The sequence below is a fragment of the Eptatretus burgeri genome, chromosome 12 (assembly GCF_056783735.1).
Source record: "Eptatretus burgeri isolate ZD-2024b chromosome 12, Ebu_testis_v1, whole genome shotgun sequence".
In the NCBI taxonomy this organism is placed as follows: Eukaryota; Metazoa; Chordata; class Myxini; order Myxiniformes; family Myxinidae; genus Eptatretus; species Eptatretus burgeri.
The window spans coordinates 38,397,372-38,410,300 of record NC_140972.1 but is presented as its reverse complement, the minus strand read 5'-3'; the positions used below and the strand labels follow the sequence as shown (position 1 = coordinate 38,410,300).

The 12,929-nt window shown below is 40.7% G+C and overlaps 1 protein-coding gene across 5 annotated transcripts in view; it reads right to left on the bottom strand.

The window, feature by feature from the left end:
- KIAA0232 (KIAA0232 ortholog) overlaps positions 1-12,929 on the bottom strand; it is a 61,525-nt gene that overhangs the window by 47,741 nt on the left and 855 nt on the right. For 2 of the 5 annotated variants that reach the window (XM_085850197.1, XM_085850200.1), the window contains exons 2-3: positions 6,027-6,384; positions 5,452-5,592 (exon numbers count right to left, since the gene is read on the bottom strand). In XM_085850197.1, coding sequence (XP_085706323.1) covers positions 5,452-5,592; positions 6,027-6,170 — 285 coding nt within the window. In that variant the 5' untranslated portion in view covers positions 6,171-6,384. Of the gene's footprint in view, positions 1-5,451; positions 5,593-6,026; positions 6,385-11,905; positions 12,014-12,929 lie in introns of those variants that run through there. The other 3 variants (XM_085850199.1, XM_085850198.1, XM_085850201.1) reach the window with 3 other exon arrangements.

The window sequence follows — 12,929 nt, the reverse complement described above, 5'->3', positions numbered from 1 at the left end:
CTGATATGCGAAGTTACAAAAATTTCCAATGATAACTGTGCTCTGCAGAGTGATTTATACGTGATTACAGACCCCCCCAAAAAAAAAACATATGAAGGTCAAGGCCAATCGCCACCAAAAATTAATCAGCTGAGCGCCAGACCATGAACGATATTCCCATGAAGTTTGAAGACTATCCGATCAAAATTACTCAAAAAATAAGGGTTTCATCGACTCCCCTGATTTGCGCCAAAGTGACCTTGACCTTTGACCTTGAACTTAAAAATTTTGTGCACTGAAAGGGACCTCTATCGGCCTCTGATATGCGAAGTTACAAAAATTTCCGATGATAACTGTGCTCTGCAGAATTTTTTATACGTGATTACAGGTAAACAAACAAACAAACAAACAAAAAATAAAAAATAAAAAAAACATACAAGCTGACTAACATATCTTGCAAAAACTTCGTTTTGGCAAGAAAAAAAAGAAAAAGAGTTCATGGCCCAGAGGAATAATTTGTCTGATGGATATCACGGTTGTCACATGATGGTATGCCGTGACAGTCACATACGTTAGTCATCTAAAGTGGTTGCCATGGCAACCAGGATGCTGTTTTCCACGTATTAGCACAATTCTGTACATACCTTCTTGTTTGGGCATTTATTGTGCTCACTTGCGCTCTTGTTACTGATTACAATAGACAAATACATATATTGCTTTAAAATTATTTGGATCAGACTTCACTGCAATGCTTTATAAAAAATATTAATTATTAGACGAGTCTTTTAAAAACGATAAATGTATAAACAGGCGAGCATTGGGTGTCTTTGACACCAACTCTGGTTGAAATATCACGTGAAACAGTACTATATCGTTTTTGGCCCTATCTCTCAATGGTGAAGAATCACTTTAAAAATTATCAGATCTGGATCCTCATCTGGATCTTCACCAAAATTGAATCAATTCTTCATTGTCACACACCCAACATGTCCACCAAGTTTCACCCAAATCCGAACACAACTTTTTGAGATATCGTGATAAATATCGTTTTTGGCCCTCTCTCAATGGTGAAGAATCGCCTAAAAATTCTAGTAGTCGGATGCGGATCCGGATCTTCACCAAAATCTAATCAGTTTGTCCTTGTTACACATCGAACCTGTCCACAAAATTTAATCCGGATCTGTCCACAACTTTTTGAGATATCGTACACACAAACAAACAAACAGACAGAAAGGGGGTGAAAAAAACCTCGTTCACCTTCGGTGGCGGATGTAATTAGCATGGACAGACGTACGGATGTGTGCATGGACAAACTGAAAACATAATGGCTCCAGCAACGATCAGCGGAGGCATAAAACACATTTTTGATCATAACTTGAATAAATTTCCTCCGATTTTCATGATGTTGAATTTTGTGGATAGATTTTAGATGGGACACATCTATCTATAATTCCAGCAATCTCTGTGTGTGTGTCTGTGTCTGCTGTTTCTCGACAACCACTGGTCCGATCTAATTGAAACTTGCCAGGCATATTGCTGGGGACCTGAGGATGTGCCTTTTCAAGGTTTTATATTAATCGGACAAGTGCCTCCCAAGTTATGGCCATTTATTTACCAAACCAATGACAGGACATGTTGTTGCGTGGGTGTGGCCGATGGGAAAGGGAAGCTCAGTCGCGTTCCCCATTACGGTTACAACGTACGGGCTTCCGGAGAGTGATGACTTCGTGTATTCTAATAATTTCTTGATTTCTTATGTGCATTTATAGATAAACAGAATGCCCCAAGTTATGATCGTTTTCATATTAGACGGTGCATAAATTTCGGTAACATCAGAGTGCTGGTATGCTCCGAACCAGGAAGTAATTTTTTTTCTCTTCTCTTTTTGTTTTTCCTTGCTATGACATTGAGAAAAGGCAAAATATATTGGCACTTATTGAATATTTGGGCATTAAAACTAAATTGTGAATAATTATCATAACTGCGAATAATATGCGAACTTCTGGGTCACGCACGTACGGGCACGCGAGAGCGAAGAAACGGCCTGTGTGGTTGTTTCTTGCTCGCGGTTTGAATGTTTATTTATTTATTATTATTATTATTTTTTTTTTACGGGCACCTACTAGTTTTCTTAATTTACAATATATCCCTAAATGTTGAAGGTCAAGGTCATCTGGCAGTCCGAAAGAATAAAGCCATCATTGGACCAACGCTCTGCTCAGAGTATGGTCCCAATGGATGGATGGATTGGATTGCGGGTACAAGGGGAGGCTTAGCCTTGGTGACCGCTTTGTGATCACAGCTATCCAGTTACCAACTTGGCAATGCACAATTTGTTTTCTGTATCTTCACAAACTCATGTTTTGCTGCAAACCACATGTTTTTCAAGCACAAAACATCTCTGAGTTTATGTCCTTATAACAAACTTTGGAATAAAAGCAAAAGCAAGTTTGCGAAGATTGTCTGTTACAGCACCACAGGGTGATTTGTCTATTTCCTTGTACAGCCAAATCCACCGAAACAAATTTCTAATCCACACATCAACTTTCATAGTAGAGTCTGTTTTGGTCAACAATGTTAATTCTCTCACCACGAATGAAGAATATTACTGCCCACATATTACTATGTCTGATTTTTAGTGCACATTCAGCAGCTCTTCTCCCTGCATCTGTGGACTGCAACCCTCCACCCACCCACCCCCGCCCCTTTTTCCATCTACCAGGCCTTGAGCGCTCTTTGTCTTCTGGTGCGTCAAGTTACCCTCATGAAAGAAAACCACCAAGGGTAAGCAGGAAGGGGGAATGGAGCAAGGGACACCTTTCCGCTTTACAGTGCTCACCGTTCCTTTGGATAAGACAAACAAATGAACAAACTATAATGGCACTCGGCAGAGTGCATACCTCTACCAGGCTCAACAGTTTACTTTTTGTATCCCACCGATAGGCTGGATCTGCATCCAGACCTTTACCAAAATCTAAGCAACTTGTTTTCATCACCGACTCAACTCGCATACCAAGTTTCGTCTAAACTTTGTGTCAGTTAACCCCAACCATAACCCTAACCGTCCACAACATTTTAAGATATCATGCTATATATCATTTTTCGCCCAATCTCTCATTGGTGAAAAATCGCTTGGAAAATTATTGTATCCGGATCCATATCCGATCTTCACAAAAATCAAATCAATCCGTCATAGTCAAACACCCAACATGTCCACCAAGGCTTGTTCGAATCTGTCCATCACATTTTAAGATATCCTGTTCATGGACAAACAGACAGACAAACAGGATTGAATACATAACCTTAGTTCACCTTCGGTAGTGGAGGTAACTATTAACAATACTTATCACATACCCTAATTAAGGCACCAACCATACAATGACTGACACAAAGTGCATTTATCTCTGTATGCATATACCAAATATAAAGGAATACCATTTCAAGTGACAAAACAAAACAAAATATTTTTGACAATATTTACTTTTGTATTCGCACCAGGTAAATGATAAAATATAAGAGGAATGGGATCTTTGCAGTGATGCTGACATTTGATATCCGTTTGCAATTGCAAGAAAACCCTCTCTCAACATTACAGCTGATGAAAGATCACCAAAAAAGTAAAACTTTTCATAAAGATGCAGTTCACCTTTGGCATCGCGACTCATGCACATTTTTAAAACGTTTTAATATTGCCAGCAAAAAATGAAAGTGCGATGACAAAAACAACTAGAAGGGCACTCAGAAGAGCACATACCTCCGCCACGCAATGTCTGATCCACGAGAACTATCTGGCCCATTACATTTTTGAAATATCATGCTATATATAGTTTTTGGCACCATCTCTCAATGGTGAAGAATCACTGAAAAAATTAAATAATTCTCGTATCCAGATCCAGATCCAGATCTTCATGAAAATCGAATCAATTAGTCCTTGCAACACACCAAATGTGTCCACCAAGTTTCATTCAAATCCGTCCACAACTTTTTGAGATATCGTGCTATATAGAGTTTTTGGCCCCATCTCTCAATGGTGAAGAATCACATTAAAAAAAATTCCAGTTTCTGGATCCGGATCCAGATCTTCACCAAAATCGAATCAATTCGTCCTTGTCACACAACCAGCCTGTACACAAAATTTCATCTGGATCTGTCCCAACTTTTTGAGATATCCTCCACACAAACAAACAAATGAAATTGCTTGTTGAGCAAGGAATTGCCGGAATAACTTTGACATATCTCCATGATCTCTGAAAAAAACAAAAACCTGGAAATCAATTTGGTTCTTTTAAGTCGATAGTGCTACTGTTTAATGAGTTATAGCACTTAGTTTGGTCATGGTCGTAACTTGGAAGTCAATCGGACTTGAAATGGCGTTTTTAATCGCAATTTGAAAGTTTGACCCGACCCCCCCTGACATTCGACCCCTGACTGCTAAGAAGGTTGTTGGTGTGACACCCCAATGAGACATATGGTTGGATGCAGAATTTGAAGATGCACATTTTGGATTTGGTTTGAAGTCGGTATGACCATTTTAGCGGGCGTTATTGCGAAAATAAGAATTTCGCTTTTCGGTGACCCTGACCTTGACATTTGACCTAGATTCACCAAAAACGACAAGTGTCTAAGTGGGACCATGGCCGACGTCTGGACCCAGTTTGGTCATGATCGCTGAAACGGTGTGGCTGCTACAGGGTACACAAACACACAAACAAACAAACAAACAAACAGAGACAAACAGACACACAGAATGATATGACACACAAAACCGACCAACATAATTGCCGAAATCCGAAGGATTCCGGCAATTAACAAACAACCATTAAGACGTGCAGAGAACAATACTTACAAAATTCAGAAAACACATTTGATCTCAAAAACAATTGTTGGTTGAATTCAATGACCAAATAGGCAACTTCTCTTCAAATTTCAAGTCAATCAGATGAAAATTGACAATGCTAGAAATTCGGCCTATGTTGTCCTTTTGGTCCATGTTGATATCAAAAATAATTGGCGAGTTGAATTCAGTGACCTGAAATATAAATCCTCTTCAAATTTCAAGTCAATCAGATGAAAATTGAGGATTTTAGAAATACCGCCTTAGTTGTTGACTTTTGGCCTATGTTGACCTTTTGACCTCAAAAACAAAAGGCTTCTTCCTTATGACAAACTCCACCATGTGGTGAAGTTTCGTGAAAATAGGTTTAAAATTATGACCTGTAGGCGATAAACAGACAGACAAATACACACGGACAGACAGACAGACAGACATACAGACAGACAGACAGACAGACAATAACAAAATCGACTGACCAATATATTTGAAAAATCTTCGATTTTGCAAGTAACAAAGACAGGGGAGAAAACATAACCTCCTTCACCTTCGGCGGAGGTAACAAGGAAAAAAATTAGTGCAAGACCACAGTCATCAACGAAAATCGTTTTTTCGATTTTATGTCCATGCAATCCACAAACCTTCACTTCTTCAGAGGCCGAGCTCAGGCACTGGATGGCAGCTTTCTTCTTCATCTCCTCTGGACTGAGACAAACTGGCCATTTTTTCCTACTCTTGGACAGTCTTCCAGTGCCATTGTCCCAAATGGAGATTGTACCCTCCTGGCAAAGGATGCTCAAATCAAAACATGAATACACTGAAATATATACCAAAAAAGCAATCAGAATTGGAATTAAAGTTTTGCGCAACAGAGAGCAAACACAGACAGCTCTCTTATGGATAAAGTAAATAATTTTCAGAATTTTATCAAATGTGAATCAAGAGCCAAAAAGAAAATGCAGAACAAATTGAAATATATATATATATATATATATATATATATATATATGTATATACATATATATATATATATATATATATATATATATACATATATATATATATATATATATATATATATATATATATATATATATATATATATATATATATATATATATGACAGTTGGAGATTTTGAAATTTGCAGACATCCATCTACCTTAAAACATCAAGGTGAACAAACAAATGTCATACACACGCACGCACACACAGTACCTGTTCCTGTAGCTCTACATCCATGGTGTCCTGCAAAAGAAGGCTCAGGATATAGCGGCTGTAAATGACCGCATCAATCCCGCACTTCTCCAGCTCTTGGCAGAACCAGGTCTGCAAAGGACCCAATGCTTGCAGCAGAGACATGGCTGCTGCAGCAGAGACCCCGATGGATGTTCCTTTTTCCTTCAGATGGCTTCAGCCGAAAGCAGCGAGACAAGCTTAGTGTGTGACTTGGGTTTGGCATAGCCGGCCATGGTGCTCCGGAATAGGGCTGCCACCAGAGGCAGGGCGAAGAGTGCCGTGGCGAACAGGTCAGCCGCCCATCGTCACCGGCCAGGAACACGCCACTTCAGGCAACCTGCATGGCAGCATGCAGAAGCAATAATGATGCACCGTGATGCCTCCAGCCAATGAAGGAACAAACAAAAGTGAACTATGTGCGATCATGAGTGCGGCAAGGCTTTGGCAAAAACAAAACAAAAAAACACAACCCTACTACATTTTTGCAATTGTGACGATTATATTTGCATTAAAAAACGTTCAACACTATCCTATCTTAGGAACACGTTTTTGTAACTTTTTCATGAAAATATTTGTGCAATGTGTCCTGCCAAGCATCACTTTGTGAAAATAGGAAGAAAGGGAAGCGCACACATGCAGAGTGTGGAGCTTGGAAGGAAGGCAAAGACTGACAGACTGGGATAGAGAACGCATGCACAGGCAGAAAGGCCAAGGGCAGTTGCGGATGCAAGGACGATAGAAGCGACAGACTTGCAGAGTGTACAGTGTGTGCAAGCCAGTGATAATTAAGGGTACACAGCATACGGCCTGTGATTCAATGGGAGTACAGCTCAATGCTGGAGTAAAGGGAGTCGGAGCAAGCGGAGCAGAGAGAAACACACAGGGCGAGCTCCTCTGAGCACCATGGCCAACAGCCATGTCGTTTAATTTCCTTTTCCACTTATTATTTCTACTACCCATCTTTATCACCATTGTATATTTATTTATTTGCCTCTACTATCACTTCACTATATTCTCTGCCTGTGGGATTAGGCAAACAAAGGGTTAAGGATGAGAACTTGTGTTCTATGTTTACAATGGTGCTCATGCTACCTTCATGGTGATTTTGTACGGCCTTTCATATTCCCCAGAGGTCGAAGGGATGGATATTTATCAAGTATTCACAACTTATTCATGTAGTGTATGATTTCATCCGTTAAATATTTGTTTTGATGTACCGTACTCTTTACAGAGGGATGGTGCTGCCGTAGCAGTTTCTGGGCAAGGGTTCACATTCTGGGAGGCTTGCCATTGCCTTCCAGCATTGCTTGTCCGTGCTCTATCGTTTTAAATGCTGAACAGCAATCAAGGAAGCAGCACGTACCATTTTTAAAGTTCTTGGTATGACTTGGCCAGGGTTTTTAAATCACAGACCTCCCAAACTCAGAGCGAACCACCAAACCATTACGCCATCATGTCTGGTCTGGTATACAGTACAGTATAAACAAGAGTTTAAAATCAGCCCTTGTGAAGAAATTTTCTTTTCCCACCATTGCAGCCACTTTGAATACAAAATAGAAGGGACAATAATTTTTCCCACACAGTAAAACTGGCTAAGACGGCATTGGTAATCCTGTCCTCAGACATTACATTCCAGGGTCGAGTCAATAGTTTGAGCCGAGATCACTGGGTACATGACAATATCTTCTGAATAATATAATTTAGCAAGGATGGGGGAAATTCAGTGAACCCTCAAATATGATGGGGGTGACATTCTTGGAAAATATCGCAATAACTGAAACCAAGGGTCTATGGGAAAAGGGGGATTAGGTTCCTGGGCTTCGAGAAAACACAAAGGAAGTTCAGCCGCAGCCAGAAATAAACACATTACAATCAAAATAAACATGTAAAATAATTGGGCTATAAATCATGTTAATATTGTCATAAACATGGAATATATATATATATATCTCATGTTAACATTGAAATAAACGTGTAAATTAAATACAGTATAAAACTAGAACTAAGTTGTCGATGGCACACCATCGCATATTCCCGCGCGCACTGCTTTGTCCCATTAACGCTCGGTGAAATTTTATCTTGCAAAATGAATTGACTATTCTTTTCTATTTGATGTGCTTTATGACCAAAGACCGACTATGTTTACTAAATCAGAAGTCATTGCAAGCATGTCAACATTTCATGAAACATTAATTGAACACTGTCCAGCAATATAGAACTGTGCATCAATTTAATCATAGGAATGAACTGTGTATAATATTAATTATAATTATTCATAATCAGTTAGATAAATACAGTAAAACCTGTGACTGTTTGTCACTCATGGGGGCCACATAAGTAAGTTCTTTATAAAATAATTTACCATGTACAATGGTAAATACACTTTAAAAAAAAGCTATAAGACAATTTTATTTTTAATCGACCCCCATGACCCCAACCCCTCTGGCCCGGCCCCGAGGGGTCATATCAAAAATCCGAAAGTGTTGTGCACTTCCCCATACATATATCTACTATGTCCCAAAGTTTCAAGTTCCTATTTCAAATGGTGCAGGAGGAGTTACAGGGTAAGACAGACGGACAGACGGACGGACGGACGGACGGCGGAGACAATCACAATATTCCCGCTTTTCTTCAAAAGGGTGGGAATAATAAACAAAAACACAAGACTTTTACCTTTTCAATGAATTCCACAACATCGAGGTGATTTTCACAAAACAGCGAGGTGGATGAGGGTAAGAATATTACGTACGCGTATTATACTCTGCCGTAAATATAAAACACAAGACATAGCTCAGGATGAGGTTAACACTGTTAGAGTGGAGAGTGGGGAGCAGGAAAGGGGGAGCAGGGCAGGGCGAGCAGGATTCAGTGATCAGAAGAGCAGCATTGCCTTTACGATGAAGTCGCCTGCTGCATTGCCATATGGAAGGGCAAGACCATCGTTAACCACCTTGAACCCTGGATCAGATCTTTCCTTCTAGGACAGGAAAGTACCACCCGGTATCCTCTTCCATAGTAATCCCGTCTCATCGGCATTAAAAACCTAAATCCCTTTGCCTTGATTAGTTCCATGAGCGGCGGAGGGTAGTTTTTCACATCGTCACGGTCTGCCATTGCTGCTTCCTCAACTAATTTACATGATGGAGGCCGAATCTTATTTTGAATTTCTCACACCAGCCCGTGCTGGCGTGGAACTTGTGGGTAGCTGTGGTCGAACTGGAGCCTTTGGCCCTGGGTGCCTCATGGAAACATTTGTAAATCCGCAATGATTTCTCCTGTATCACTGGTCCACTTAAAAGCACTTTTTTCTGAGTTTGGTCATCGATCCAAACATTAGGGGCTCTTTACATCCTTTCAATAAAAGGATCATGGGACTGGAATGACACTTTTTCGCTTTATGGAAAGCAGAAAATCTGTGCAACACTTACACAGATATTTGACTCATTTTCACGGATATACCACACAGTAGATTCATGATCCCGTAACAGCAGCCCACAGATGACGTACTTTCATCTCTTGCCAATCGCTCTGACAACTCGATGTTTTCGCTAACGTTATAACCTTTCTCTGCCTTGAAGTACAACTAATTTTGGCCATCGTTTTCCGTTTGAGCACAATTAAAAACAGTGCGCGAGAAACAACAAAAGGCTCGTGATGAGAGCTAACTCAACAAGCGGATGCAAATGTTGACTCATCGCAGCACAAAAACCACGATTGGTCAAAATGAAATTGCGTGATAACTAAATCGGAACACAATAGGTTGCCCACAATTGGTTGAAACTCAGGATATTTGAGGGTTTCCACCCATCCATTGGAACCACACTGTGTGCAGAGTGTTGATGCTGCCTAATCAGTCTCCTTGGCTATTGGGCACAATCCTGGACAGGTCACCACTCCAACACAGTATACCAGCATGCTGGAATTCATTTTGCCGACCTCGGAAGGATGACAGGCAGTCAATCCCATCTGGTATTCATTAAACAGCCAAGGGAAATTTGAACTCAAGATCATAGGAGCCCAAGCTCACCAACCAAACGATTAAGCCAACACCAGGCATATTTGAGGGTTTACTGTACAGTACATCTTCTAACCAACCTCTGTCATTCTTACATTTTCAATGATAGCATTATGCATACGAGCAGAGTACCTGCCCTGCGGGCAATCTTGTTGCAAGCATACCAGACGTTCTTCTGATACATCCCTTTATTTGGGTAGTGTATATGCAACAGACCGCTGCCAGGATTGCTCTCAAAAATAAAAAAAATAACCCAGGTTGCATACATGAAGCAAAAACATGCCTTCTGCTTATGTGCATACATTCGAGTATTACACCCTGGTTATGTAGCTCGGATATTCCAACTGAACTGGCCCAATGAGCTTATGCCAAAAGTCTGAAGCCCACATGTACTGTCACCTTCACAAGGCCCACGACGCCTATCGGCTCCAACCTTTCGATATTTGATGATCCTTTTAACAGTGGCTTTGGTTGTTTTACACTGAACGGAAAACTTTTCGGGAGGGCATGGTGATTGTGAATATGACACTTCCGAAGATGTGTTTGGTTTACCATAGCAACAAAATGGAAGACGCATGATTTATTTTTCAGGTTAAAATTATGGGTGGCATCAGGCCAGACATCCAACCAATGGGCATAGAGCGGTCATACATACAATTGCTCCATTCTATTTTGATGATGGTTATATTATTGGGTTTTATCAGGGCAAAGGCAACAAAGCCAACATTAGAGTCAAAATTGTGGGATTTTAAGGTATTTTTGCATCATGATGAAAGGGAAGAACAGGTAAACTTACGAACGCATGAGAGAGCCAATTTGTGTTCAAGCAAAAGAGAACAAAGCAAAGTAAAAACGAAAAAAAACAAAACACCTGTGATACTGCCCATCACTCCAGGTGTTAAAACAATACAGACATAGCCGACATCGATTGACTGGTGGATATTTTTATGTTTTATCCTCCAAATTGGTTCACACAAATGGAGACTCAAACAAAGCCTATTTGGGGTGGAATTTGCTTGAATTTGTGAAGATTTCAATTTTGCTTCCATCAAATCGCAATGAACAGCTTTCTGTACACTCTCTGATTGCAAGTATGTTTCCTCATCCGCACAGAGTCCAACATCATGTCAATGTGATACGAAAATGTATTCATCGACAAATTAAGTTATTCTATCATTTTTCTGAACAATGCTCACATACAAGGCCATGATGATGCAATTTAAATGCCGTCGCTCACAGCTCTTTACAGGTGTTTAATTGACGATGAAAAGCATGTGCCAACCGAGAACCCACGTAAAGGCAAGACACGACGCTCCCAATCGTATTCATATTTGGCCAAGAGTCAGTTCCGGGATCAGCGTGTGCAATTCACAGCGTTTGGGAGGGAAAAGGGGGGTTATTGCAACCGATACACTGATGTGAACCATTCCACATTACAGCAGGACATTTGAACTCGGCCAGGGGAGCGTGCGTTAAGCTCGCAAACTCTTTAACAGAAGACACCGTTTGACCTTTGACATCCACCAGCTCATGCTGGCAGATGGGACGGCACACTTTGTGATGCGGTGCCCGACCCGCGAGGCACCATTCAAACAATTACCAATCAGGCCGAGAAATGAACCGAGATTAGACGGTTCAAATATAAGCGTACTGGGTCTGTACCATCCGACAAGACACGGGGACCTGAGAAAAATTTTGGCAATTCAGTGAATGGCATTTGCTGCCCAACGGTGTGCATTTTTATTTTCTTTTATGCAAGGATACCATAAAACTAGCCCATTTCAATCCAATGCAGGTCGAAGGCCTCCGTCAAGTCATATTGAGGGTTGTTTGGCATACTCACCACACTTGGCACGTTTTGGAGTGAGCACTGAGCAGCCACAGGAATCGAACCCACACCAGCCAGTGGAGAAGGAAACAAGTTTTTAAGCACTCAACCACACAGCCAGCTCTTCATACAAGGATGCAAAATAGAAAAATTTGATAATCAGATCGAGTCATTTGTAGTTGTTTTCAAATCTTATTTTAACGAACTATGGAAAAGGCAGCAAAACCTTGAGCGCTGCTCGTGAAAGCTTGCGATGACAAAGCCATTGAAGAATCTCTCAGATGAAAATAAATAAACAAACAAGCAAACAAATAAACCACTCGTCAAGGAACATACTTTCACTCGATCATTATGTCTTCCCTTTTATGCAGCTTATGTCTTATGCAGCACTCTGCCAGGGTTGGGTCTGAACTACCGACCTCCCAGCCTCAGCGCAGACGCCTTTAACCATAGGTTGGCAACCATCGCGTCCCGGCTCATTTATGCCAACTAGCCTGCCAACCCGGAAGGGATACTTTGAGGGTCAGAAAATGATTTTTTTTTTTTGGTCGTTTTGTTATTTGATCGCCTCGAGAAGTTATAGAGCACAGTAGTATTGTGCGCGAACGGTATCTTCGCACTATTGGTGCTGTTCATTAAAAAGGGGGTGCGCAACAGTCAGACGTGTGTCGGAGGTCATGCCTGGCGAGCCAGTTCGTGAAAGCCTTGGGCCAACTTACCATCAAGATCGACCGCAAAATTCAAATAATTGCTGCATACCGGTGGGGTTACCTGTGGTTGTTGAGTAGTTATGGTAGTAGTTATGGTAGTAGTTATGGTAGTAGTTATGGTAGTGGTAATGGTAGTGGTAGTGGTAATGGCAGTGCTGGATTAACCATTAGGCGGACAAGGCATGTGCCTTAGGGCCAGCCAAAAATTATTTTCACATTAAATATTTGTCTTTTTTTGTTTTTCATATTTTGTTCTAGAATCAGTTAATCTTTTGTCTGGGGTCCATTTTCATGAGCCCAAGATCTAATTTAAAATTTTCAGGCCATTC